Source organism: Thunnus thynnus, chromosome 1, assembly GCF_963924715.1.
Source record: "Thunnus thynnus chromosome 1, fThuThy2.1, whole genome shotgun sequence".
Taxonomy (NCBI): Eukaryota; Metazoa; Chordata; class Actinopteri; order Scombriformes; family Scombridae; genus Thunnus; species Thunnus thynnus.
In genome coordinates, this window is record NC_089517.1 from 17503046 (window position 1) to 17530998 (window position 27953).

At 40.9% G+C, this 27953-nt stretch overlaps 1 protein-coding gene across 16 annotated transcripts in view; it reads right to left on the bottom strand.

Annotated features, from left to right (window-relative positions):
* Positions 1 to 27953, bottom strand: part of tjp1a (tight junction protein 1a) — a 121876-nt gene that overhangs the window by 11615 nt on the left and 82308 nt on the right. For 8 of the 16 annotated variants that reach the window (XM_067587765.1, XM_067587759.1, XM_067587774.1 and 5 more), the window contains 19 exons: positions 18625 to 18681; positions 17184 to 17308; positions 16878 to 16980; positions 16307 to 16634; positions 15955 to 16061; positions 15082 to 15250; positions 14749 to 14884; positions 10429 to 10568; positions 9815 to 9920; positions 9355 to 9505; positions 7569 to 7677; positions 7252 to 7471; positions 5900 to 6084; positions 5316 to 5411; positions 4321 to 4347; positions 2163 to 2245; positions 1653 to 1863; positions 578 to 678; positions 130 to 480 (listed from right to left, as the gene is read on the bottom strand). In XM_067587765.1, coding sequence (XP_067443866.1) covers positions 130 to 480; positions 578 to 678; positions 1653 to 1863; positions 2163 to 2245; positions 4321 to 4347; positions 5316 to 5411; positions 5900 to 6084; positions 7252 to 7471; positions 7569 to 7677; positions 9355 to 9505; positions 9815 to 9920; positions 10429 to 10568; positions 14749 to 14884; positions 15082 to 15250; positions 15955 to 16061; positions 16307 to 16634; positions 16878 to 16980; positions 17184 to 17308; positions 18625 to 18681 — 2805 coding nt within the window. The remainder of the gene's footprint in view (positions 1 to 129; positions 481 to 577; positions 679 to 1652; positions 1864 to 2162; positions 2246 to 4320; positions 4348 to 5315; positions 5412 to 5899; positions 6085 to 7251; positions 7472 to 7568; positions 7678 to 9354; positions 9506 to 9814; positions 9921 to 10428; positions 10569 to 14748; positions 14885 to 15081; positions 15251 to 15954; positions 16062 to 16306; positions 16635 to 16877; positions 16981 to 17183; positions 17309 to 18624; positions 18682 to 27953) is intronic. The other 8 variants (XM_067587792.1, XM_067587839.1, XM_067587810.1 and 5 more) reach the window with 3 other exon arrangements.

Genomic DNA, 27953 nt, shown 5'->3' on the forward strand with positions numbered 1-27953 from the left:
GTAACAGTAGATGGACAGAATAACTGTAAAAATAAAAAAGTGCCTTCAATAGCGCCTCCAGAATACCCTTCTAACGCATACCACGTCCTCCAGACAACAGGGGAGACGTACAGCTCTCAGAAACGCTACCTGCTGCTGCGCTGGTGCCTTGAACCCAGCCGGGTCGATGCGGTTCAGCGGGTCCGGCTGCACCGTGTGCTGGTAGCCAGCGTAGCCAGGGGGGTCCTGGATGACAGGCGGGTCCTCACGGACAGGCTCTGAGGAGCGGGTGATGGCAGGCTCCGTAGGTGGACCCACATCGTCATTCAGTGTTTCGTCCAGCTCCTGGTCGGTGTAGGCTCCGCCCTCCGTGTCCGTGTCCTCGTAGTCGGAGGTGTGGCGGCTGTCGGTGCTGTACATGGAATACTCACTGCCCGGTGCCGACAGGTAGGACAGACGGTCGTCATGGATGTCCAGGTCATCCTCAGCTGCCCCGTCAGCCTGAGTGAAGAGGTGGCAAGAAAGAGAGTGAAGTGAGAGAGAGATTGAGCAAAGATATGGATATTTGTGTGTTGTGTTTGTGTGTTTTGTTTGTTACCTTGCCCTCTGAAACCCACACCAGCTGGTTCTGCTGCTGCTGGATTATCTCCTTCAGTGCTCCAAACCAACCATCGTTCATGCTGTTCAAGTTAATGGTTGCTGAATACACAAAGAGAGATGGCAGAAGAAAATGAAAAAAATGTTTCTGAATACTAACGACCACTTAATGAGCAATTAAGTACAACCATAGCATCGTAATTAAAAGGTTTTCAGTTTTACCCATAATTGCTCTGCCGCTTTGACAAGATATTTGAAAAGAATCTTTAAGTTGCTCTGACAATCTTCCTACTTGGGACCCAGTTAATATTTTTCTACAGTGTTCAAGTGTGAATAAATGCAGTCACATTGACACTAAAGGCATACACGAGATTGCACTGTTCTTGTCTGCAAAGTACTTAGATATAGTGTACAAACCAATCACAACAGAGGAAGAAATACTTTAAATGCAAAATTAGGGAACTGCTCTCCCTCCATCTCAACTAGGAGATAGCAAGACAGTTTTGTGGCACATTAACAAATGTCAACTTCCTAGTCCCATGAGCTACATACTAAATATCCTGCAAGTATTCTGGCTTCATCAGTTTCACAGTTGTGCATTTAGTTATTATACTACACTGTAATTATGCAGCCTAACTTTGAGAATAACTTGATAAAAGGTGTATAGTTACAAGAAAAGCTCTTTGTGTCATGGCTGTTTAGACAGAAAAATGTGAACCCAGAGAAATACTTTCCAGGATTCTCACTAATATCTTTATTGCCAACAGATGTTCCTAAAGAATAGTCACACCACATCCCTCAACAGGAAGACAGCATGCTGAGAATGCTTAAACGCGAGTGATGTGGCTAGGGGTATTCCTGCGTGACGGTCGGTGCTGAACAAGCTCTTGTAAGGAGCCCGACAGAACAGGGCCGGTCACGAGTGTAGTGTGGCTAGGGCTCCAACACTGCAGCACTAAATAATCAGCTGTCTGTGAAATGTGTCTTTACTCCCTTTAAAATCTCTCTAATTGTTTTCTCTCTTTTTGGAGCACCCATCTATCCTCCCCTCCCTTCCTTCCTTCCACTGGACTCACTAGTGAAGAGGTGGTGGTTGTTCTTCCTTAATTTGAGGGCACGTTCATAAAGCTTCCTGGCGCTCTTCCGAGACTCGGCACAGAGTCGGGTCCTCATGTTCTTGACACCCTGCTTCGTGTCTGGGTTGAGAAACACCACAATTGGATACCACTGGGCGTAGTTCAGACGGTCCACTGCATTAGGGGTGATGTCCAGCACTGCATGTTTGTCCTTCATGAACAGAAAACAAGTAAAATAATGTAAAATATAAATGAAACACCATAATGTTTTTTTTTCATATTGTTTTCAGCAAATACTGAACCCTTGTAAGAGGTGTCAGCTCATCTGTCTGGATTCATTTCTTAAGTGAACACACCACAGTAAAATTCACCAGAGGGCAGCAGTGAGCTGTGTATATTATTGTGACTTGCTGCCATCTTTTCATTACTATAACAAATCTGCCCAAAATATGTTGATATCTCTGTCTTTGGTGATTTTATATGAATGTGTGCATATCTAGCTCCTCTCACCCGGTCAATGATCTGTTTAATGGTATGCAGGCGAATGATGCCGGAGCTTTTCTGGTCAGTTCCTGCATCCCTTGGTTCACTCTCTACGGAAGACAAATGGACAGAGTTACTGCATCACATCAACACAAGAGACATACAATAAAAACAGGCCTTGCCCCATTTAGACATCCTTGTAGCGTGCAGTTGTCGACTCCCATAAATAGAACTGTTAAATACAGAATAATAATCTCCATACAGGAGAGGACAAGTGTACGTTTGTGAAAACAGCTAGATAGTAAAGACGAAATGACAGCAGCCAATTCATGCAATAGTCATTAGGTATTTTGGGTAGACTTAAGGAAATGAAACATGGTGTATAATGAATGTGTGCGTGCAACTGCATGTAACAGTATAAATTATGGTGGAGGAAATGTGTTATGTGAGAACAACTGACATGAAATATGCAGATACAAGAGCAGGAAGGTCATTTGGGATTAATGGGAATACAGTGTCATTGTAAGCCTCAGGGATTTAAGCAAGGATGTGTAGAGGGGTTTATGATTCGCATAAAGATAATGGTTTCCTGCCTAGAAACACAAGGTACAAAAGAGGGCAGTCATCTCACCAGGATGTTCAAAAATAGTGATTCATATGACTCAAAACACATGATAGGGCCAGGCTTTCTTAATTCTGACATACTAATGGGATCTATGATCTACACACACACTGCTCATTACTATCCAAACAGTTTTGAAAAGAGAGATAAACATAGCCATGCAAAAAGGTCAGAAGTACAAGCGTATGCAGCAGCGTTAAACATTAAATGCTGTGATTCAGTGCTTTTCCTGTCAATGTAAAATTCGACTTTAAATTGACACTTAAATTGTGAATTATGTCACAGTCGTAGTGCAACCCCACTTTGAACTGTAGTCTGAGTTGTGAGCTGTCAAATGATAAATTATGATCAAATTCAACTGAATCATATTTAATTCCCATCTCCCAATTTTGCTCCAACCCTGCAAAGATAACATCTGTTAATGCATACAGTGTCGTCAGATTTGTTTTAGTATATGAACACCCAATAAGTGGTTGGTGATTTTGAGCTGATGCTTGAGTATTTTGTCTTAGTTCATGATTTCAATGTGCCGACTCTTAAATTCACGCATCATGGTGCATTTTGATGGTTAGAAAAAAATAGATGCATGGATTCAACAAAAATCAAAATTAAATGGCAATATGTTTAGTATAAAGCCTCAAAACATAGTCAGCTTTGACCTTTGATTAGAGCCTCTATTTCTACATTTCTAAATTCTACATTGATGTGCTACCACATTCTTCATTAACTTTTATTATGGTGTAATTTATGGGCAAATTCTATATACTTCATCACTTCCTTATGATTTTTCTATTTAATTATACTGGAGGTTTGTAAAACTGTTGAGAAACCACTTCACTCATCTCAATTTCCGTGACATATTAAATGCACAGCTCCACATGCTGCTTTGCTGTTGTCATTCTACATGATGCAACCTGCCTTTAAGAGGGGAATACCACTTAAATTATTCCTGTGCCCAGGAAAGGTACTCTATTTAATTCATCGGCATTTACTCTGCCATAACTTGGAGCATTATATTGTCTTGTAAAGATGCAATATTATACTAACACACAGCTCATTGGAGACTTAAATTTGGCAAGAAAGTGTATAATACCAAACAAAAATGAATGAGTGCTTGTTTGTCGTTGTTGACATCTCGCCAAACGACTTTGCATGTGCAAAATGTCATCTGTAGTAATGCAGGTGAGATTTCTTCAATCTTTATTCAGAAAACTGTAGTCAGTGACTATCAGACTCCTGTACAATGTTAAGGGTACACTTTCTTTCCACAATAAAGTATCCAATTTATTGTGTGTGGTGCACTAGCTATGTGTTAGCATGATATTACATTTCTTTACTCTCATGTCTTCTGTGTTCAATTTTGCAAGACTGTGTATCATGTTAATAATTATTACAGATTGTAATGCAATCAAGTGGTATTCCCCTGTATGAATTAACCAGGCAGTAGCTATTGTTTTAACACCTATAGAAAAGGCAACTAGCCACCACACACTGGCTTACTGATTATCTGCCATTCATTGAACCAAATAAAACAAATAAAAGTTGATGCACTAAGTGACATACTTTCCCCTCCTTGTTGTTGCTGTGTTTCTGAAAAGAAAATACAGTTACACAAACATCACAAGAGTCACACAAATAAACATCATGGACTGGAATGACTTTGTATGTGGGCGTGTGCTGAATGTGTGTGTGTGACATGCGTGTTTGTGCACTTAAAGTAATTGAAATTCATTACAGAGTGTTAAAATGAACATGACACATTAAAGAAACTTGCAATTTCCTAAAGAGGAAGTGGATGAGGACTCTTAGGATGAAATGAAAAAGAGCTGTGCATTTCTGCTTAGAGTGTGTAAGAGAGAAAGATAAACAGAAAAAGGAAACTATAAATAAAATTTACAGTTAAGCAGGAGTTAAGCAGGATGCCATCTTGTTTAAAAGAACTGAATGACAAACTATTTTTAAAGAATTTTGCTTAGCATCCAGTGGATAATAGGTCTTAACCCTAACCCTACATTTATAATACAGCAATTTCAGCTATTGGTCTATTTCTTAAAGGAAAACACATGAGAACTAAAAAAACCGAACAACCAAAACATAATGTTTCAAAACTTAAATAAGTTGTATTTATACATTTACAATTTTTCAATTACTGCCTCGAATAAACCATTTTTTGTTTTGTTTTTATACACTTGACAAATAAAATCATGGACTAAATGAAGTTCAACTGTCTCTACCATGTTTGCAGCCTCAATAAACTGCTTGTTTGTCGATGTATTGTCGTGTCAATGCTTGTAGCAGAGCTGGGTATTTGAAAGAGGAAAAAAGCCACAGGCGGTTAAGTTTGGATTTTGAAAATGCAGGGTACATAAAAAGAGGCACTAACCAAAGAGTGAGTTCAACATACTGGCTGCTACAGAGAATATTTGTCAGAATCTGAGCATCGATTAGCTTTGGTAATATATAATGTACACTATAAATCAAGAGTCTGGTCTCCTATGATTCTAAGACACACAATAGGACACAAAACAGAAACAAAGGGACAGTAATTTGCTACTTACTTGCTAGTTCAAAAACATCAGGCTCCTCCCTAGCCAGTTTCTCTCTGGCCACATCTGCTATTGGCCCAAAGATGACCACAGGCCTCAGGAACCCAGCTGTTCATGAACAGGAGTATGTCACGAGGATTACCAAAGGTCAGCATTATTTAACATTTGCAAACTCGACACTGAATTATATTATACATATATTAACACAATAATACATATTAAAAAAGTAACCATACACACACACAGACACACACACAGACACACACACATACACACCAAGCAGATAGAAGATGAGTAGAGTGAGGCAAACTTCACTTGTGCAATTAGATGACTGGTAAACATCTAAATATGTATGCAGTAATCTTGTCTGTAACAATGTGAATTGTAGGTTTACATAACACCATGTCCTCTGTAAATGTACAAATTAATAATTTTGTAATGCATGGAAACATGAGTAAAAACATAGGAACACTAGTTAGCTAGAATTTACAAGTACTGTGGATTATCTTGTTTCTAGTTGAAATCTGACCACTTTTCTCTACAATAAAATATATGTGGGAGGCTTCAGTTGATCGCTGTGACTGCCTTGGCCTTACCTTCCCTCAGCACCACCCTCTCGTAGGCAGGGAACTTGGTCTGAACCGGCTGGGCTGACAGGTCCTCCCTGCTCTTCCGCAAATTCCTCTTGGAGCTTCGCAATCCACGGAATCGCCAGAAATCTGCTCTATCGCCCCCTGGGGTTTTGGGAAGGGTGTACTGCACACTGGAAAGCTGCTCAGCCCTGAGGCAGAGAAAGGTAGGAGGTCAGGTGTCAGGACATCAGCCAAAAACTGCAAACAAGGCCACTTGTTAGGTTAACAGATATGTGAAACAATTTGACACCCACCAGTGTAGCTGAAGTAAGCAGTATGCAGATTTCTACAGTTAAGGTGACGGTATGTGGCACAAAAAGAAATACTTCAGCATACTAGTACTGTAACTGTGACACCACTGTACATTCTCTGAGTTGTAAATGGTTGTCAAACAATTATGGAGCACTTATTCATCACTGACTGAAGACATGCTGATGATGCCTGAGCAATTTCAAATGATTTAAACACTATAATAATGACACCAGAGGTTGTTCTGAGAAACATATTTCAGTGATGCTCCACTGGGTCTACACTGTATAACAGAATCTAAGGCAAAACTTCACACTGAAATGACATGAATTTGTAAAAAAGGCTGAATCTGTTCTCTAAAATGTATGTAAGCACATTGATCAATTTTCTTGATACATTTCATTACATAGAAATTAACTGTAAAGTAACACAAACAGGTATAAAAGGTAAGGTGAGTAAGATAGTAAACCTATGGAGGAAAGCAATGATTCGTAGTGGCTTTGATTTATAACGGGTCTTCCTTTGATGTATATGATTTGATGGTTTTATGTAAAATGTTTTGATAGAATATCAAGGGAGGCAGATTTAACTTGGCTGAGGAGCTGAGATTTCTTTCACAATACTAAAATGTATGTGATAAAAATGTATGCACCATGTGGAAAGCTATGTCTTTTCTGTCAGCAGGACAGTGAGGAATCTCTGTGTAAACACTGCCAGAGGCTGCTGCAGGCTGTAGAGACAGGCCTAGATAAAACGATGCTGTTGGCAAGATCATGATTTATAAAACACGTACGCTCAGACACACATGACCAACAGTATGACAAAGAGCTGCAGCTTTTCCTTTTAACAGAAGCACAGAACCAAAAATAACTAGCATTAAAATCACTAATGTGAAAAATACAGTAGACTAAACAAACAAATAAAATGAAAACAGTCTGTTAAATCCTTCCTCGCTACCCTGAGATAAACAACAATGCTTCTTTTTCTTTACCTCCACCCTCGCTCATTCATAAAGTGCCAGAACAAGCTGTGCAGGAAATAAAGGTGTGACCTGAGATTTCTCTTACCTGTTCTTGTTGGGGATGATGCCCCTTTCCACTTCCTGATGGTTCTTGCCGATACGAATCGCGAGCCAGGAGCCTAATTTGCCGTTGTACAGAGTATCTACCACACGGAACACCTCGCCTTTGTTAAAGCTCAGCCCGTACGGTGACTCTTTTTCGTATTCGAAATGTGTGCGGATGTAGAAGGAGTCGCCCACATCTGATTCCACTATCCTCCGATATACTGGAGATAAAGCAGAAACGGTTGATTAGAGTAACGTTTTAAAAAAGGATTTCAGTGTATGTGCTTTGTGTTTACACCGCTAACTGGCATCGCTCACCATCCTTCTTCTTCTGAGCCAGGATTGTAACTTCCTCTCCTCTTGGAAGATCCAGCAGAAACAGCACAGCCTCCTCCCTAATGATGTTAGCAAAGTCCACATTGTTCACCTACAAATGCAGAACAGAAGAAGCAGAAGAAATCAAATTACAGTGCAGTTGATGGACTGGTTTATAATCATATAAAATAGTGAATTATGGTCTCATGTCATTGTAGGCCAACTTGATCCTCATATATGTATAAATCATCAACATTTAATGCTTAAAGATATTTTTAAAGCATTTATCATCCTCTTTCTTTGCTTGTGCTATTTTTAGTGAACATTACAGTAACTAGCGCTCATTAGATTTCTCACAGAATAGGAGGAACAGAGGAAAATGAAAACCTGTTCCTCAACAGAAGCAGGGCAATGTACTCCCCCCCAACAACTGAGCTGCCTCCTCCTCGTCTCCTGCTGCTGTCCCAAACACAATAACTGCTGTTTATTGACTCTGCTTGAGGGGCAGCAGGGAAACCAGAAACACATGGACTAAATCACTGAACCTCAGAAAGACACCTTTATCCTTCCCAGAAACAGGAGGGCCTGACGTCTTTATCTCCGCTAGCACACCGTGACCAAAGGGAAACAACCTAAAGATGGAAAACAATGTCCTGGAAGTCTCAAGATGTGTTTGTACAGTGGGAAGAACACACACGCAGACACATAATGAGATCTACACTATGGAGCGGAAGGAACTTAAGACATTGTATACTCATTAAGAGAAGCAGAGAATATAATGGACAACTTTGTTTATCAGATATATAGTCCATAAAAGTTAACAAAAACAGAACTGTGTGGCCAGACTCTCCTGCTCACTCTATGTTTAACTATACAGTTGCAGGTGTCATCCTTGACAGCTGTATAAACATGTCAGAATGGATCCAAGACTGACATCAAGAGGGTTTCCATCATTACATCAACAATGATACTCTGGTGTTCAGTCAAACAGAAAGACAACTGTTCCTGAGGTCAGAGTGCAAGAACGACCTCTATTGTGTCTCCGCACTGGAAACAAGGGGAGTTTTGAAACGAGGCAGAGCCCGGGAATGACTCACAGACTGACAGATACATTGTGCTGTATTCCCAAGATCTCTTTACACAGAAGTAAAACTATTGTGACCATGGAATCACATAGTCTCACCACTGATTATCTAAGTTAGTGTGGGCAGCGACAGCTTGACTATTTTGACAATAACACCAGATGTTCTTCCCACTTTAATATGATGTGGAATTTTTTTTTTTAACAGTTTCTACTTACTAAAGCAAGAACTTCAATGAACTCTGACGATAAACAAACCTTACGAGCTAAAAAAATAATAGGACAATTTAAATATCTACAGCTAATTTAGCAGAACAAATGCACAACGCTTGCAACCTGGTCATTATATTGTTGTCCCGACCTCACACCCTACGTGCCGTTATTGGCCGGGGGCTACACACCCACTGGCCAAAGGTTGACGCCTAGAAACATCCTGAACACAGCAAAATAAAAAAAAATGCAAGCAGAGGGCAGATCTCTGCAGATAAATACATGACCACACACTTCTAGTGGGTCATAAGTGATGACTGAGAGGGATTATTTTTTTGGAAACTCCTGCACAGTATGCCTTTAATCCCTCGTAACAATGCAACAAGAAGAAGAAGAAAAAAAAAGGTTTCTTGTTTACATGTTTTTAAAGAAATCAAAAAGCCAACAACAGCCTGGGTGCTCAAGTACATGTAAACACTTTGATGGAGTGCAAAGTACCCTGAGAATCTGGTCTCCCTCCTCCAGCCCCTCCTTGGCTGCAGGACTGTCCTCCAAAACTCCTGCCACAAAAATTCCCACGTCGTTCCCTCCGGCTAACCGCAGACCGACACTCTCTCCCTTCTTGAACTTGACCAGCTTCATACTTGGCCTATAGGAGAAAACAGGTGGTCAGATGGAATTAGGCGAAAAGGTCAGCGAAAAGATTTGAAAACAATCCTCCTAAGAGACAAAAAAACACACCCTGTTATTCAAACAAGCTGTGTGCGGTGAAAAAAATAAATAGAACAAAAGCTGGCCTGAATCCCTGGACTAATCTGAGCTACGTATGTTTCAACTGCTGTTCAAATGAACAAAGTTTATGAATCTTATCAAAGTGCATAATATATATACACTTGATATACAAGCCACAGTGGTATTTGCATTATAGTGCTTTGTATAAGAGCTTGTGGACATTTACCTGAGAATGCTGTCGTCATGACCGGCGCTGGGTACAGGGGCATCAGAGGGGCTGACAGGCAGGTCCACATCAGGCTGACCAGGCTGTGCATAAACTGGCTTTGGTTCTGCCACAAATACAAACACAGTGAGTAATTAGTTAGAACATAAGTAGATTCAAGAAAACCAGCACAGACTGTGCAGAGTTGCATCTGTTTCACTGTTTTTTGAGGTTAACTGTGGGCAAGGTGCCTGGATGACTGAGAATCCTCACTGACCACAAAGTGCTTTATAACAGTGAAACCAAAAGTAAAAGTGAAAGCTCCGGCTGTAATTGATAACAGACGTGTCAAGTATTTCTTTTGTAATATTATCCATATTCATTTTTCCTCAGTTGTTAATAGTATTTCTTTGTGACGATTGAGAGATATATGAAAATTTACTTTGCAGATCATTTTTACAGTGTTGTAATTACCTTCATGGTACCTCAATGTACTAATGGCAATGAGATGGAAAAAATAAAAAAGGTGATATAAAGAATAAAAAATATAAAAGGTGATGAACACCCAAACATCATATGGGAGAGACCACACTAATCCTTTGAGCTGAGGCGTAATAGGCAGGAGAATTCTGTACCAGGCAGCGGAGGTAACAGTTTGTCATCTCTGGAGCTGGCTTGGTCACTGGCCTGTGACAAGACACCATCATCAGAGCTTTTGACTGGTGTAGATATGGCCCCTGGTTTGGACAGACGATCCTCATCTCGACTTCGGTGGCTGAAATAAACATAAACAACATACGGCAATTCAGTAAAACTGTATTGTCAGTGCTATAGTGACAGTTTAAAACTTTAAAGGACTGCAACACACTGCTGATTTTAGAGTGTGAATGACCACCAGCTGTGTCCACCTTACGTACAGCGCAATGATGCACGTAACTGTTTTGTTTTTTCATGTGCTGACATCACCAGGAAAACAAATTAGACAATAATCAATTAAAGAAGGATGTGAGGCTCTGTCAAAGAGACGCTGTAGTTTCCCCATACCAGTTTAAGTCTCTGGCCTATTCAATTGTATTTTAATGGAGTTTGTTTTTAATTATGTGGTCTGTACAGTTTGTCATTGACGAACCACATTCCCAACCAGAAACTGATATCAAGTTCAATTAGAGTGGACAGGCTTTATAAATGTTTTATTTTCCAAATTGCATTTTTTCTTAAAGATCAATGTGACCCCTCATTGTTATTAACCACATAGTACCCTTTCCAATAAAAGCACATCGGCAGAGGAAGAAAAACCAGACCGAGCCTCCCAACATAAACTCTTGGGTTACGATACTTTTCAGTCCAAGTTCCTGTTTAACCTGGATAAAATAAACAAGGTAAAACTGTGTGTCTGTGTGGGCGTGTGCGTCTAGTGGGCTATGTCTAACTAAGTAGAAAGGGCTCTGCTGCTTAAAACAATGGTTGAATTCCAATCTTGTCACATGACTGCCTGCTGGCACAGTACTTGAGCTGTATTCAGAAGCTTTTGTAAAAGAATGTGAAGGTGCAGGCTGTGCCACCAGCTCAGACGAGGAAACTTCTCTCATGTCCATTCATTGTATTTGCAACTGACAATACACACAGTAAAACACAGATGCAAAAACAGTAAAAGTACATCTGACTGATACTTCAGGGTTTAACTTATTAGTTCGTGCAGCTGCTGACCTTCATTTTCTGCCACAGAACGGCCTTTTTTTTAAGTTCCTGAATTTTCCCAGACTGTGTCTAGCTCTCACTACAACTCAAGTTTTACGCATGGTGCTGATCTGTGTAATTTTGTACATCAGCAGAATCAGCATCAGGGAAACCTGTATGGGTTTGTTGTGAGGGGAAAGGGGGTAAATGAGAGCTATAGCCTGAGGATGAATAACTGAATTGTAATGAGAGAGACAGACAGAGTGTGTCTGAGTGTGTCTGCGTGTGGATGAATGAGAAAGAGTGGGGGGGGGAGAAGGAGAGGGACAAACAGAGCAAGAGTGCAAGACGGAAAGAGAGAGAGAGAGTGAGGAGAGAGAGAGAGAGAGAGAGAGAGTGTTGTGGCCTAAATCTGCTGTTCCTTGCTGCAGAATGGTGCTAAAAAAGGCTTCACACTGACAAACACCATTCGACAGAGCCCTTTGTTCAATTCCCTCGCTAACACATTCTTACAGTATGGGCAAAAGGCAAGAGAGAGCAAGTGAGTGAGAAGCGGAGAAGAGATAAAGTTGAAGTGAAGGAGTGGGAGAGAGAGAGAGAGAGAGAGAGAGAGAGAGAGAGAAGTGGCTGCACAGACATTAACATTAACAGTGCAAAATACGATACTGCCACACCAGAATCTCTACACTGCATAACAGTCCTTGTCTCCATAATTTCATATCCATCCATCAGTAATCTTCACACACGTCAATATATTTACCTACAGAACTGACCTGACTTGACCAAAACTGACAAAACATACAGATGACACAGGAAGAAATGTCAAATGACAAAATTTCAGTCTTGCAGACATATAATCATAGTTAAATATAAATAAAAACAAAACAAAAATTACTCACACATATGTCTCTGTAAGTTGCACCATGATGCTTATTAAAAAGATTTTGAGTTTAATTCCCTTAAAAGACAGCACAGAAAGCCTTTTGCCTGTAGAGAAAGTATGCTCATGCTCACTGCGAGACACTTTGGATGAAAGGCGTTTTTTGATGATCTGGTGTGCTAAAAAACACGGAGCAGCGTCGTGTCCTGGGGAAAAGAATGCATATAAGCCCTACAGCCAATCAGGTTAAGCGAACCATCTGGCTTAGGGCAAAGCACTGTGGGAAGTATGTCAAATTCCTCTTTCCCCTCCTAAACTGGGAGATAGTGAAAACATTCTCTTACATCACAGTCTAGCGACAGCCAGACTGTTATTTCCTCAGTTACCTCTTCAACCATAACCGCCGTGAAAAGCAGGTGTAACTCCTCTTCTAACAATACATGTGCATGACGGATTAACCGCACAAAATACAAAATGTGCGATAAAAGAAGAGGGATAAAAGATTTAACGAGTGTTTTTATTACTTCTGGGCAGACTTTTTCTTCACTATCTTGTATTATTTTACTCAGGTTTCCCTTAATAATCGGATCTTAATCCCAATGGAACTTACCTGATAAAATAAACAAAGGTTATACATTCATTTCAATGATTAAAAGAGGGATAAAGGAAAGAGCAACTAAAATATTTTATTGATAAATGCACAAAATAAACACATTTATCAGATAGATACAGTCACTTACATGCGAAGAAATCTGTGCAAGAGTGAACCTGCCTTCATCCTGTATTGAAACAAGTATATGTAACTCCACAGCCTTACACACTGTGCCATCTAATCAAACGGCAGCACTGGAGGTGAATCTAGTCATATTATAATCATGACTGACAAGCAACTATTAAGCCAGACAACTAAACTAGGGGCAGCAGCAGAAGCAGCACTCTGTACTAACATCCTACAGCTACGAGAGTTGAAAACCTCTAGAAATCAGCTAAATTTGGATTTCCTGGTGGTGAATACCGGTTCCAGTGAGAAATTCTGCCCTTTAGGAAGAGAGTTAATTATGAACGGCAGGTTTAGCTCTCCTATCTCATATAGCCTGACCTCCATCTCTTCAAGATTACAGAAGTCTGGAGAAAATTGCCTTTATTAGATTAGGTATGAGTTTGAAAATTAGTGCCTCCTGAAATAGCACCTCTGGTTAGTTTCATTCTAACTACAAACAAGTTCTCAGTATCATAGCTTTTTCTTGGTTTAGACTATGACACCCTGCTGTGTCTCCAGCCTTTTCTAATCTGTTTGTGCTTTAGTTCTCCTAAGGATCCGACAAGCATGATGAAATGGAGGTCTGGTTATACAAGGCTCTAACTCAGACAGTTCCATCAGAACAAGCTGGGTCCCTGTTTCCACACCCACTGCTACGTTATGGTATCAAACACGACTATTTACTGTGATCAGAAACCAGCAACACGCCCACTGCCTTTTTCTTACTGCAGCCAGTGACAGCATTAGCATGGGTTGTTCCCGCAAATGACAACCCTGTTTCACTCCCCAGTCCTGTTTTATCAGCTGGCATCAAGCCTCCAAGAGTTTCATCCATTGTTCATGTTTTCCCATTCAACCATGCTTAATCTCTTGGCCTTCGCTAGTAAGCCTTAGCTTACATTGTCTGAGAGAAACTGTAGTCACTATCTGTCAGCCAGAGCATCTTATTTACCAGTACGTCTAAACTCAAGGTCTTTTTTTGTCATCTTTGTGTGTGTCAGCTACAGGAAGCTATGCAGCCTCTAAACTACAAGACGATAACTTACTGGAGGTTCCAACTGGCAGTGAACAGAGGTGGACAAAGACAACAGGGACATTCAAATTAATTAAAATAATCAAACATAAATCTATAGAGCATTTGCAGATAATATCAATCAAAACGGCATCACAACAAGAGCAATGGGAAGAGTAAAATTTGTGTTAAACATCACATACACCTAAAACTGCATGACTTAAATGAGCAACTCTATGAAGCTGATGAGACAATTATGTAGAGTCTGTAGGTGCTTCTCTGTTGGTTTAGAGATCTAGCCATGTATACTTTCAAAAAGCGATCCTGTTCAGCCAGAAGATCGATCGATCAATCCCTCCACCCTTCCCCCAGTCCTCTCCCAGAGCGAGGCATTATTGGAATGGCTCCGGAGGGAGTGTGATGGTTTATGCATGCTACGTCATTATCTATTGATTTATGCATTAGTGATGTGAGGTACTTACTCAGCACCCACTAACCCGTGGGGGTGAAGATGATGTATGAAGTTGCAGTAGTGGGAGTGTGGATGTATGACTGTGACACGTGTGACAGCTGTGTCTAATCCCAAGATTTGCGATCCGATGTGTGTGTATGTGTACTTCACGTACCTGCCATTACTGATCTGCCGAGGTGAGTGACGGAGATGGTCCGATGGCTCAGACTTGTCAGGCGAACGTGATCGACTGCCTCGCCCGTGGGATCGATTGGAATGGTCTGATGTCAGTGAATGTATTTCTGAAATGTCTGTGGAGTTTAAATTAAAGATGCATTAGCATTTCATCAATGACATAAATTAAGAAAGAGTAAAAAACAAACGAGAAAGTAACTGTATAAGTATAATCATTACAACAGTGATTGAAATAATCCCTTCTCAGTGCTCAAATAAATGTACAGATCGTGCAATAAGCTATAAGCTGCATCCTACAAGTCTGTAGTCTCACCATCTCTGTCGGAGTTATTGGCTGATGGGATGCTGTCATCAAGGTCAGGAATGTTGAGCAGCGTGGCTCTCTCATCTCTCTGCACCACCATCTTCAACTTGCCCTTTGACCTCTCAATCAGCTTCTTGGCATCTATCAGTGATAGGTTCTCTGTAACTGTGCCATTGATCTGGCAAAGGAAGGGGAGTGGGTCAGTACGAGAACTGAATAGACAAGTTTTTTTGTTTAGAGCCCACAGTGTGCTTTTAACAACTATGGGATCATCACAAAGCAAACAGAGATTGTAAATGGACTAGTTCTTCCCTACATCAACAATAAGAAGACTAGAAACAAGTCTAAAAATGTATAATATAATTAGGCATATAGTTTGCAATGCATTTAGTGCTGTATAAGACACATGCACAGAAATATATATATTGTAAAACTATCATTATTCAAATATATATACATATTGGTCTTTATCCTGCAATCACATTTCAAATAGAAAAAGTCTGTTTCTTTCTCTCTTCAGTAAAACTGATACAATAAATTGGATTTTCAATACATTTCTTTAAGGTGAAGGCGGATTTTTCCCTCCTCAGAGATTGAGTGGATAAAATTCAAAGGAATAATGGAATGTGTGGTATTTCTGCTGGTGAGCCTGCATACTAATGAACTGTGACCTCACTCAGCAAGCCACTTCAGATCACAGATTACAACAAGCAAACTGGTGAAAATTTTCAGTAAAAAAAGATTAAAGACACTCTTCACCCAGGCTTATTCCCCCCAATAATCAAAAAAATGTATTTACATTTATTTTTTCTCTTTAATTTTGTCTCTGTCTGATCTCACCTACAGCCTCACAAATTCAAACGCTCCTCTCTTTTCTCTCACCTTCAGTACAACATCTCCCTCCTGGATGTTTCCATCTCTGGCAGCAAGGCTCTCAGGAGAGATATCCTTCACAAAGATATGGCTGGCCAAACGCAGTCCATATTCTGCTTTCAGAGTTGAAATACGAAACATAGCAATGTTAACGAGGCACATCATTTCAATCATCACTTGGTTCTCTGCCAATAAGATGAACAGACTGGTCTCCACATTAACAATTCAGATTGAACTTTTCTTTAAGTAACAGTCAATTTGGGAAAATCCATTTTAAGATATATACATATATCCTCTTCATAATCTGTTTTTTTTTTAATGCGTAGTCAAATTTGAGCTGCTTGGACATTGTGTTGCCCACCTTCATTTTTGCGGGACTTGACAAGGGTGACCTTAGAAGGCCTGGGTGGAGCAGAAGAGGCTTGTGATCGGCGATCGGAGCGTGGTGAGATGCTCCTCTCCCGCGAGGCACTGTGATCCCGTCTGCTGCTGTTGCTACGTTCACGCTCGTGACGCCTGCCAGGGCCCGTGCCTCCGCTTGCTCCTCCATAGGCACTTTGGCCACCACGACCGCTGTGGTGCTCATAGCCATCATCCTCATCACTATCCTCTTCCTCGTGCTCTGACATTGTTTCTCTGTCCCCTGGCCGAGAAACAGGGATCTGCACTTTCCTTTTCCTACGGATAGTCTTGGAGTAGAGAGGAAGTTTTGGGTGTTGAGAGGCAAATATTATCATTATTATTATTATTATTATCATTATCATTATCATTATCATTATCATCATCATTATTATGTTGCATGGAACAGTCTGTCAAACAGTAATTAATGAGTGAACCCCAAACCTGCAATCATGCTCTGTAACATCCAGGGTCACTATGAATCTAATTAACACTAATTCAGTGTTGGTAAATATTATTAGTGTTGAACTTACTATCTTTGCATTTTTTCCACTCTTGCGGAGTTGCTGCACAGCGTACGCATGCTCTACGTTGTCCATAGAGACTGCGTTGACCATCACCACTCGATCATTTTCTCTGAAACAATTAAAGGATCATAATCAACAATCCATGAACAGCTGTTGAACAGGAGAAATATTTAATAGGGGCTTCTTTTAACCAATTCTCAGGTCAGACTATCGGTGCTCCTACAAGCCTGGCGTGTGTAAATATTAACATACAGCAAAAGATCCAGCATCTTATTAAATAAAATGTTGATGGCAACATAGTCAAAGACTTACTGCAGCAGTCCCTCCGCAGGACCTCCTTTCAAAACATCAGATATCACAATGGATGTCTCTCCACTTTGGAAATGAGGGTTGTCTCGCCCACCTGAGATGGCAATACCAAACCCAAATCCTGGGGCCTACACACACAAAAACACACAAAAATACACACAACACTGACTGATATGGCATAAATGGCAGATAGATTAGACCTGTGTCAGGCTTTGCTGTAAAAACAGAGGAAAATTATCAGGGGAAACTGTTAACAGGCAGAATGAGTAAGATTTGTCGGTTGTGGTTTGTAAACATAACATTCAAAGTTGGCCCCTCCTCCCACAGCTCAACGATACCCGAAGGGCTACGCTGCAGTGCAGCGCTATGTTGTTACGTATTTATAGAGTCCCGCCCTCACACCCTGCGCACTGCTATTGGCTGGGGGCTACACAATCACTGCCCATCGGCTGACGCCCAGAAACGTCCCAAACACAGCAAAATAAGAAAACAAAGGCAGAGGGTAGGGTTTCTGCAGATACACACACCACCACACACTAGTGGGTCATAAGTGATGATTGAGAGCAAGGTATCTTGCTACTATTCCAAGAGGTTTTAATAGAGGTTTTCAGGACTGTTGTGTTTTTGCCTACACAAAAGCCAGCACCAAGAGAGCCAACCTTGTGATGTAAATGGCTAATCTTACAACCACAACAACACAGGAGAGCTGCAGCCCACACTGGGACGCTTCTTCAGCCTCGATAAAGCCGCTGCTAATTAGATTACAGCAACCAGGCCAGTCTAGACAGGTGCTCTACACAGTCTCAGGGCACAAAAGTATCATCTGACTAGAGTTTACTGTCTCAAGGCAAGGTACATTGAAAAAAATCCACCATACAATAAGATAATAAGTATATTCATTTATCAGTAAGCTATACTTGGGGAATAAGGCTTCCAGAAGTTTAATAGTTAGCCTCATGATGCTAATTGTGTCAGAGGGGATGATCAGAGCTTGGCTCCAACCTTAGCTACTGGGGTTAGGAGGTTCAATTTATCATAATAAAATCAAACTACACACAGGACAAAAAGCACATGGACCAAGACTATCATCCATCCCCCTCTTTCCCTTGAGCTGTGTAAAGGAGAAGAGTATGTTGCCAACAGGAAGGAAGTGAAAAGAAGTAGTAAGGAAGTGGATGCTGATTTCTGTCTTCCTTAGCCTTGTTTCCTGCCATCTGGGTTCCCTGACTATTGTTTCAGTGCAACACATCCTGCTGCTACAGCTGGCCCTCTCAGTGCAGAGGGAGAGAGGAGAGATGGATAGGCAGAGGACATAGAGGAACATGGAGGGAAAAGTGAAGAACACACAAGACATACTTCAGGATTAGGATGCCAGAGACAGACAGGGAGGGAAAAAATACAAAGGAGAGAAGAAGGAGTGGAATTAAGAGTTGTAAACACCTACCCTGTGAAGGGTCACTGTGTGCTGTTCCCATATGACCGTTTCCTCCATCGCTGCACTCTGCAACACAAGACACAAACACTTTATTAGATACAGATATACATCCAATCTATAAAATAATCCTGTTTAATCCAAAATCCCGTCTCTCTGTGAAGCTTATATTGTTCAGTTTTGGTAGACTACGTGCCAGAGGGCTTTTGAGTCAACTCTATGGTTTATGCATTATGTTGGAAAGTATGCCTAATGTCTTGCCCCATTTAGATGTAGACATGTAAATAGGGCAGAGCAGGGACAGTATTAGAAGTACCTAGTATAATGCAGTCTAATACAACACAGCCTCTAACACAGCCTTAACTCGACGTCTCAACAGTGTAAAGAAAAACTGAATACTATCAAGTGCACATTGAAATACATCATGTGGCTCTGCATGATATTATGCAAGGTTGCATATTTTCCAGTTACTTTACATCAGCTAGAAAGTGTTTCAAAATTTTGAACAGCTGCTTATTAGAACCAAAAAAATAATTACAATTTTAGAATATATTTAATTTAATACCTTTTCATGAGCCATCTGCTTAGTTTACCTATGGTTTCCTGATTTTATAGGGAAATGGAGTACTGACTCAAAGGAGTACATCTAATCAGCAAGCCTTAACAGGATATAGCACATACTTAAATAACACAAACAAACTGTCATGTTTATAAGTAGCTTTTCATAAGAGTGACAATCTACACGCCCTACACACTACACACATACTTAGTGTTTCCATATCTTGTTCGGTTTCAGTAGACAGAGTTGTAGTGTGGCTACCAGCAAGGTAGAATTTATTGCTTATTTGCATGACTGAGTCCTGGAGTCCCAAAAGTCTACATGTGAAAAGATTATGAATGACAGCGGCATGAGTAAACAGCCGGCAGAGACTGAGTGAGGTTCCAAAAACTGAGTGAACATTCCTGTATTATTCCTGGCTGGGTCATCTGAGAGAGCTGAAGCAAAGACGGTATTTAGATGCTCCTCTGACCTGCCACACTGGATTAAAACTGATGCTAGGCGGGCATCTTTTGCTTTCACTCATTCTCTAATTCAGTTGCGTCAAACATCGCCCAGGTTCCTCTTTATGCGTGATTCATCTTTTAGTATAGGCTTGCTTTATTCGTTTTATTTATGTGTCGTGTCATCCAGTATGTCAAGGTCTCACTTTGATTCACTGTTGCTGGTTGGGAATATGGGAAATGCTCAAGAACTCACATTATAAAAACTATCAGAATGTCATAATTACAGCTGCAACTAATTATTGAAATTAAACTGTTTCAACCTTAGCGATAAAGGTTCTATTATTAGGTCAAAAGGGAATTCCTTCATTTGTGTCTGTTAAACTCCCAGAGTGCTATGTCCTCAGCTTTAAACTACATCTTTACTCAGCTTCCCTCCAGCTGATGAAGCAACACTGCTGTCCTTTCTGTCTGCCTGCAGGGAGTGATGGTACAGCTGTCTGTGGCAGCATGCTGAGCACGGTCCAATGTGGCAGGGGAAGGACAAGACATAAACATCACCGCACGTGGCAGGGTGCTCATTTACTACACCTTCTATAATCAACCTTTGAAAACACACCATGTCATCTGTCCACCCTATCATCGTGATAATCTCGCTCCCTCACCCCTAATCATCACCTTATCTCCAAACCATCTCACCCATCATCTTCAGCATCTCCACAGTCATTACTGTCATCACATTCCCTTATCCTAAATATACAGTTTACAGTATGTTCACACTGCAATGTTGCCGACTGCACGGGATGAGACAGACCAACACGCAGCTGATAAGAGTGTCTCGTGCTTGTTGACATACACAGACAGAGAATAGATTAGTCACGGAAAGAGACTGAAGGCAAAGAAGTAAAAGAGCAAATGTGCTAAAATGACTTTCAAACAAGAAGCTAACGAGACACATTCGGAATTACTGATGTTTCATTTGGGATCATAACAGCAAGGCGTGGAGTCACAGTCAATACAGCTATACATGCACACATATAACTTGATAAGAGGCAATTAGTTGATAATTTGATTGAGAGAGATTTATTTGACAACTGTTTTGATAATTGATTAATTTTCCTTGCAAAAATGCCAAACATTTGTTGATGTTGGCTTCTCAAATGTGAGCATTTGTGAGCATCGCACATGAGCTGAATATCTCATGGCTCTGGACTGCCAGTCTGACAAAACAAGCAATGTGAACATGTGACCTTGAGCTCTGGGAACTTATAACGGGCATTTTTCCCAATTTTCTGAAACTACAGAAAACTGTAGGCACACACTATGCTATGCTGCACTTACTGTAGGCCTCCTAATCTGGGTTGGTGCGTCAATCTTTTCCTTTCACTCCTCTGCTTCATATAGCCTAACAATGAATCAGTTGGCATGAACCTCTAGAATACACAGTTAACCCTTTGACCCTAATTTCCATGGCTGCTCTGTGTGGATGTTATTTATGTCCATAATTGGCGCAGAGGGCTTGGGTGTCCCCCCCCTCTCTATACCTCCTTCTCCACTCCCCCCCTCCCCTGTCTGCCCCTACGACTCCCACAGTAACGCCACTATTGTGTGAAGGGACCTGACCCATTTAACCACGGCTCCCCTCAACATTCCCAAACACATCCATTCCTCTGAAGTGTTTTGTGATATATTCATCCATCCGTTCATCCATTCATTCATCCAACAGTCCAGGCAGGCAGAGGGGAGCTATACCATGAGAAACAACAGCACGCTGGGGTCATGTGACCAGGCGGTCAGGCGGGCAGGTGGCCTTATCCTTGAACTGTAGATTGCACTGATAGGCAGGGAGGGGGAGGAGGAGGAGGAGGAGGAGGAGGAAGAGAGCAAGGCTGTGGGTTGGTTGTACAACTTACATATACAGTACCAAAGGACAGGGCACAGAAAGGTGTAGCAGACGACACATTAAAGGTTCGTTTTTTACTCTTTGCTCCCTTGTTCGTTTTTATCTCACACACACAAATGAATGGTAATCAATAAACTAAGTCCCTAAATCCATTCAGAAAGCAAGCTGAGACAATGGGAATGACTAACATTTTAACATTAAAACATATTTTGTTCCGTCGAATTTCCGTTCACACCCACGCACTGACCGTAAACCTTGCTAGGGAGGGCTTACAGTATGCGAGGGTGTATGAGCCACATGGGTGTAGGCCTGCTTGCACTAATAACAGGCCATGAGTCAAGTATGTACCGTGCTTGAAGTGAAAAAAACAAGTGTCAGTATTCCCCTTAGTCACAGGTTGGCGTGTGTATCCGCCGCTATCAGCAAATCATTAAGAATTACATCCTGAATTTCTGCGGTGAATAAAAGATACTAAGAGGTATTGCTGATGTTTACAACATGAATTTGTTTAATCAGGGGGACAACCATTACAATTAGCCTGTTACAGTTAAACATAATTGACTATGTACACTAGTTTTACTGTGTGATGCAATGAAGTCATCAGGCTGGGATGCCCTCAGTTCCTTGTATTCCCGGCGACATGCCTGGATACTTTCTCTTCTTTCTACTTTTAGTGTGTCACACAAATGAAGCACCTCTGCATCACCATACTCTATGTCCAGTTGTCCCTCAGGCTATCTACACTAGCTTTGACGTGTGGTGCAATTTAGTCATCCGGCTTGCAATGGAGAACTCCGTTGGTGGGCGATGAAAACATTATTGTAAGGTTAATATAACGTTATTTAGACTAGCTGCCAACAGAGAAAAGCAGGCAGGTGAGAATGGGAACTGGTGAGCGTCACGTAGTGCTCTCTGGGTAATGTAGATTATTTAGGGCCATTATCAATCGCCCAAAGAACCTGGTATGGAGAGGGCGGAAAAGAGTACCGGCACAAGAAAAAGTTACAGTACACCAAAGAATAAAATGAGAGAAAGTGATTTTCTGTCAAACATACTGTATATGACCATGACAGTGGCAACTGACCAAAAATAGTATTTTCAGTGGTGCAAAAACATATTGAAATGTGTACTTATGTTGAGCTTGTGAATGGTAAAATCACTACTATACAGTATGTCATGCCAGGGTGGGTTACAGTGAATGGCTGATGTGTAGTACACCCAAGAAATGTTTTGTTGTTTTAATGAATGTTAATCATAATCTTCTTTAAAGCAGATCTGCACTGAATAACAAGTCTGCAAAAAGGCTAGCAGAAAAATGCAGGTTAAAGTGTTTATGACAGAAACAAGTTAAACTGGTACATTCAGGTATGGTGGTAACAGCCAAGATGGTTAAGGAGAGAGAACCTGCCTATTTCTCACAGCTGGTTAGGATATTTACTCCTCTGGGACTATAGCTCTATCTCTCAGATGAGATTATGATACTAATTAATCACTGCGTTTTGAAGTGATGATTAACAGGCTGGTTTGATTGAGTGCGAGGTATAAGCAGGGTACGAAGCAAACAGCAATAGAGTCCAAGTCTGAGAAAAACTAAGGATAGGATGAACTGGATATTTTGAAAGCCTTCTGGGACAACAAGGATAATCATGACAACGCTAACATTTTAAATTTAATAAGATACTTCAGAACAATAAAAAACAATTCAATTTAACAGAATGAATTTCAACAGCTAATTAAAATGTGTTGTGGATGAAGAAGATCAATGCGGTCTCATCTTTCAAGGACAGAAATTATCAGAGAGAAACTTTCTGTGTGGAAAAGATCTTATCCGCTGTAGCTCAATGCCCAACGGTTATTCAGTTACAGGAACATTTTAGGTCACACAAAAGAAAAGATCACAGAATGCGCAAAGGCCAGAACAAACATGACCACAAGTGTGTCTCATTTTCTGTAGTAAAAAAATAATGAAAATACTGACGAGAACAAAGGATGAGGTTTATCTCTGAAGTCACAGAGTTGTGTGAAACAATGGTGCGCTTGATGTTGCACAAACTGACGGCAGCCTAGTGTATTTATACATCCATATTAGTCAGGCTTGAGTTCTGGCCAGCAAGGCCCAGGGCTGGGAAACAAAGAGCAGCCATCAAACCACACACATGTGTACTTATACAGACACACACACACACACAAACCATGATCTAACACTAAAGGGCCTCTTTGTTCAGGCTACAGCCAGCCTGGCTTGGCCCTGCCTGGCCCACCATAACACACAGTCCACTACAGAATCAGATGATAACAGCTCACTCAGGCTCTTCAAAGGCAGAGACTAATCCAATTCTTTGGGGCGTACTGATGAACCGACTGGAAAAATGACTGATAAAATGGACAATAATAACCTGCTGCAGAAAGCTATGATAAATAGGGTCATGTCAGGCATGCGAGTCTTCATAGCAGACCTCTCAGTCTCCTTAGTAATCAAACATCATTCACAACATCAACAACATATTCACATTTATGTAGAATTTAAACGAAATGCGTGCCAGCAGCTTAATAATCTTGGCACAGTAAGTGTATTCATTTGGCAACAAAGTGAAAAGTCAGCTGATGAGCCTCACCAAACTTTTTAGCCAGAAACAGCCACAAATATGTTGACCTAGGTCACAAACCCAAGATAGGGGCATTGAGTACAAAATAATAATTCAGCACAGAGACGTGTGCGGTCAAACACACCCCTTCCTAACTCTAAGTTGTTTTCTAATGAAAAAGAACTATGTTAACTTAAAAGGAAATTGAAAAAACAACAGGTGCCATGAGGTCATCTTATGACTAATGTCATGTGTTGAGGGGAGGTTTAGAAGGAGGGACACAATACAAACCCTTTATCAGTGCTTCACCAATGACATGTTGTCCACTTGTCTATTACTCACCCCCTTTCCACATCTAACTTCCCTTTATCTAAACCACAGGAATGCTTCATGCAGTGGGTGTATCAAATAGAAAGTCTAAGATGCAGTTTTTGAGAAAAACAGACAGGATTAAAATGTGGGAGAAGTGAAGAAAAAGATGAAAGGATAGGTCAGGACTGACTTTTCTGCCATTGAATGAGTACAATTCATTATTCACATCAGAGAGTACTGTGGTATAAAAAAGAAATACAGAGCAATGGGCTAGCGGCAGAGTGTCTAGAGAACGACAAGTGTGAGGTAAAATCCTGACAAAGCTTTAGGTCAGTGTGCCTGCTCTTTTCTGATAGCCTGAGGCAGGATGTAAGCAAGAGCAGCCACAGCACCCACAGGAAAACACTCCACTTCCTGTTTGCAGGAAATAGCTTCAGCTTCGACAGAAATCCCTGTGCACACTATTGAAAATTCCTCCTAGTATAACTCACCTCATCTTACGACCTGGCCAAGTGGTCTTTGCACTCTCACTGTGTTTTTATTCAAATACACCACGGTTGATCGTAAGTGGCCCTAGCGTTTTTTTTTTCATGGCTATCAGGCACTCCTATAAACACAAATGCATGGACTACCGCAAATACCCGTCCATGAAAGGTAGAAAAAGTCAGCCCTTTATCACGCAATTTTATGTAATATCGTTCTGTTGTACTGCAGAGCGACAACAATCGCCTGGGATAGTTACAAGTTAAAGGTCTACAGAGGTATATAGAGCAGAGGAGAGGAGGAACATAAAAGAAAAAAAGTGTGGAGAGTGGAGAGAGAGAGAAAAAAATTGAGACTAACACTTGAGGATCAACATTCAGAATGGAAACTCCCACAGAGTCACCACCCTGCACCAGCAGCTTGACCCGTCACTGGGGCAATTGTGTCCATGGTAACCGTATCTCCCCTCTTACTGGACCCAGAGGAAAGACCGGGCCAGAGTGCAGCAGTACACTCAAACAACACATAATTAGAGACACGCACATACTCTTTCTGGAGGGCAAGCACTCAACAGCAAACACATGCAAATGCATGAAAACCACTAATGTAAGCTTAAAACATTCTGCCTCTCAGATTAGCGTGCACTGTGCTGTCCTGTGAACTATACATTTAATAACCAACCCAACATAAATATCTGCCATCAGTTCTGTTAAACAGATGAATTCAACAGAAGCCATTTTTAGGGCAAGTTGCGTCTGTGACGGAGGGGGGGGGGAGGGCTGTGAGAAGTGTGTGCATACACATGGGTGTGCAGAAGAGGGCAAGCAGCCAATAGGCAGATGATGATGATGATGATGCAGAGCATCAGTCAGCAATGGTGCAGTGTTGTGCTGACATGCTTAAATATGCTTGAGTTAATTAGTCTCAAACAGCAGCTCTACTCTGTCGTACAGCTCCCTGAAAAGCCCCTCCATCAAGGCTCTCATCAACATAACATGCAGGAAACACATACACACACACACCTCTGACTGACAACTATCTGACACAGAGTCACTGCTAGAATGGTGAGGGTAGGAATAAAATACAAAACCTATAATCCAGGCTTTTGGATTAAAACGTTAATCTGAGCCATGCTTCCCTCTGAAGTCTACTGCTGCTGTCTCATGAAAGCAAACAGGGAAATGGATAGAAGGATGGATGAATAGACGGACGGCAGGACGTAAAAATTGGAGAACACTGTCATGTCAGCAAGCATGGTTCTTACGGTTTACTGTAACATCTTTTGGAATTCAGATTAAAGTTAAAATTCAAGTGGCGGGGAAAAAAAACACACATGCCTCTAGCTGTCTCACCGCTGTAGCTGCCTGCCAACCAGTGGATGATAAGTCTGTTTATGTTTTATCTAACCTTTAACCAGAAATGATTCTGTCACTTTGTGGATAAAATACATGTTTGAAGTGATTGTGTTAAAACCTGCCACTGTTAAGAATTTTTTGCTACAATCACAACACCTGTCACCTGTTGAATTGGTGCAAAAATCCCATACCCAAATATTTGCTGTATTTATCGTTCCCACGCAAAGTTATGCCAAAACCCTCCGGTTATCACTGGGGTATGTTACTCCTGAGATTCCCATGAGACTAGCTGATAACTGGTTCTGAATAGTGCATACTTTGTCCCATTTAGATTAGTAGAGAGAACACCTGTAAGATTTTCAGAGGAAGTTAATGCCTATGCATTAATCAGTTAATTCAATCATAGCCTCCTTGGAGGAATTGCTGATCCAAATCTGTTCCACTCTGTGAAGGATACAGATATTTTATTGAAAAAGAAAAAAAGACAAAAGTAATTCTCCGCTGTTTCATGCTGTGATGGATGTTGTGGCAGACATGAGGAGCTGTGTATCGATGTTATGTTGAGGGCTGATCTATTAGCATCCTCGTTAGATATATGACAACCACCTACTGGGGTGCAAACACTCAACGTTTTACTTGATTAAACTGTTAACTGTAGCAGCTTTTAATTTAATCTTTAATAACGATTTACAACTTATGTTTGTCTTTATCATAGGAACCGTATATAAAACGTAAAGGCTAATGTATGACCATTTGAATAAAGTGAGAGCTTTACTGGAGCCTCTGGGTCAGGTGCTGGCTCTGGACTAATCAGAGTGCAGCTCCACAGAGTTGATGTGCAGCGGGCTGTTCGCTGCTCTCCACTGACCCAGACACACAACTAGGCTCTGCTAGCATCTCATGTGCAGCTTATCCAGCAGCAAAGTCATCCCAGCTCAACCACACTAATTGTTCCCTGCCTAGAGAGACAGGCAGTGTGTTGAGGTCACAGAGGAGAGCGGTAACTTCTGGTGGGATTCTGACTTTCCACTTTCTACCATTCATTGTCCTGTTGGTTTGGTTAAAGCTAGGTCTGGGCAATTTATCAGAAAGTAATCAAAACGGATATTATGACCGACCTCATTTCAGTCCCCTTGGCATGTTTGATGAGTTCAAAAGGTTAGCAGTAAGCTGTGAATACAACGGTGAATGTTAAGTATGAGCTATAGTTTTTCAGCTACAGCTCCTCAAAAGCAGATTTCAAGATTTGTTTGCCAGCAGCTGAGTATTGTGATGGGAATTAACCTCAAGATTAGCTACAACTTCACCCTAGAGCTGCAAATGAGTCTCCTGTGTGTTCTCCAACCACAGTCTGGAGGCTGAAGCAGGTCATTTCAGAAGCAATAGTCAAGCAAACATTTGGTAAAAACTCCATAGCCTTAAATACCTAGCAGATGGATTGAGATAACAGAAGCCATATAAGTGTTATTCAAATCTATTTATGATACTTAAAATGTAATATCTTTTTTGATGGTCACAGGAGATGTGAAATAAAGTCTTTTCCTTTCCTGTTTTAGCAAACAAATAACTACAAATCTTCTTAAGAAAATATGCATTTATGATTCATCATTTCCTGTTTATTTTCCAGTACAAAGAATTAATAAGAGGTCTGCTGTGAGGACAGAGAATTTTGTATTTACAAGTGTATTTAAAAAGATGTTG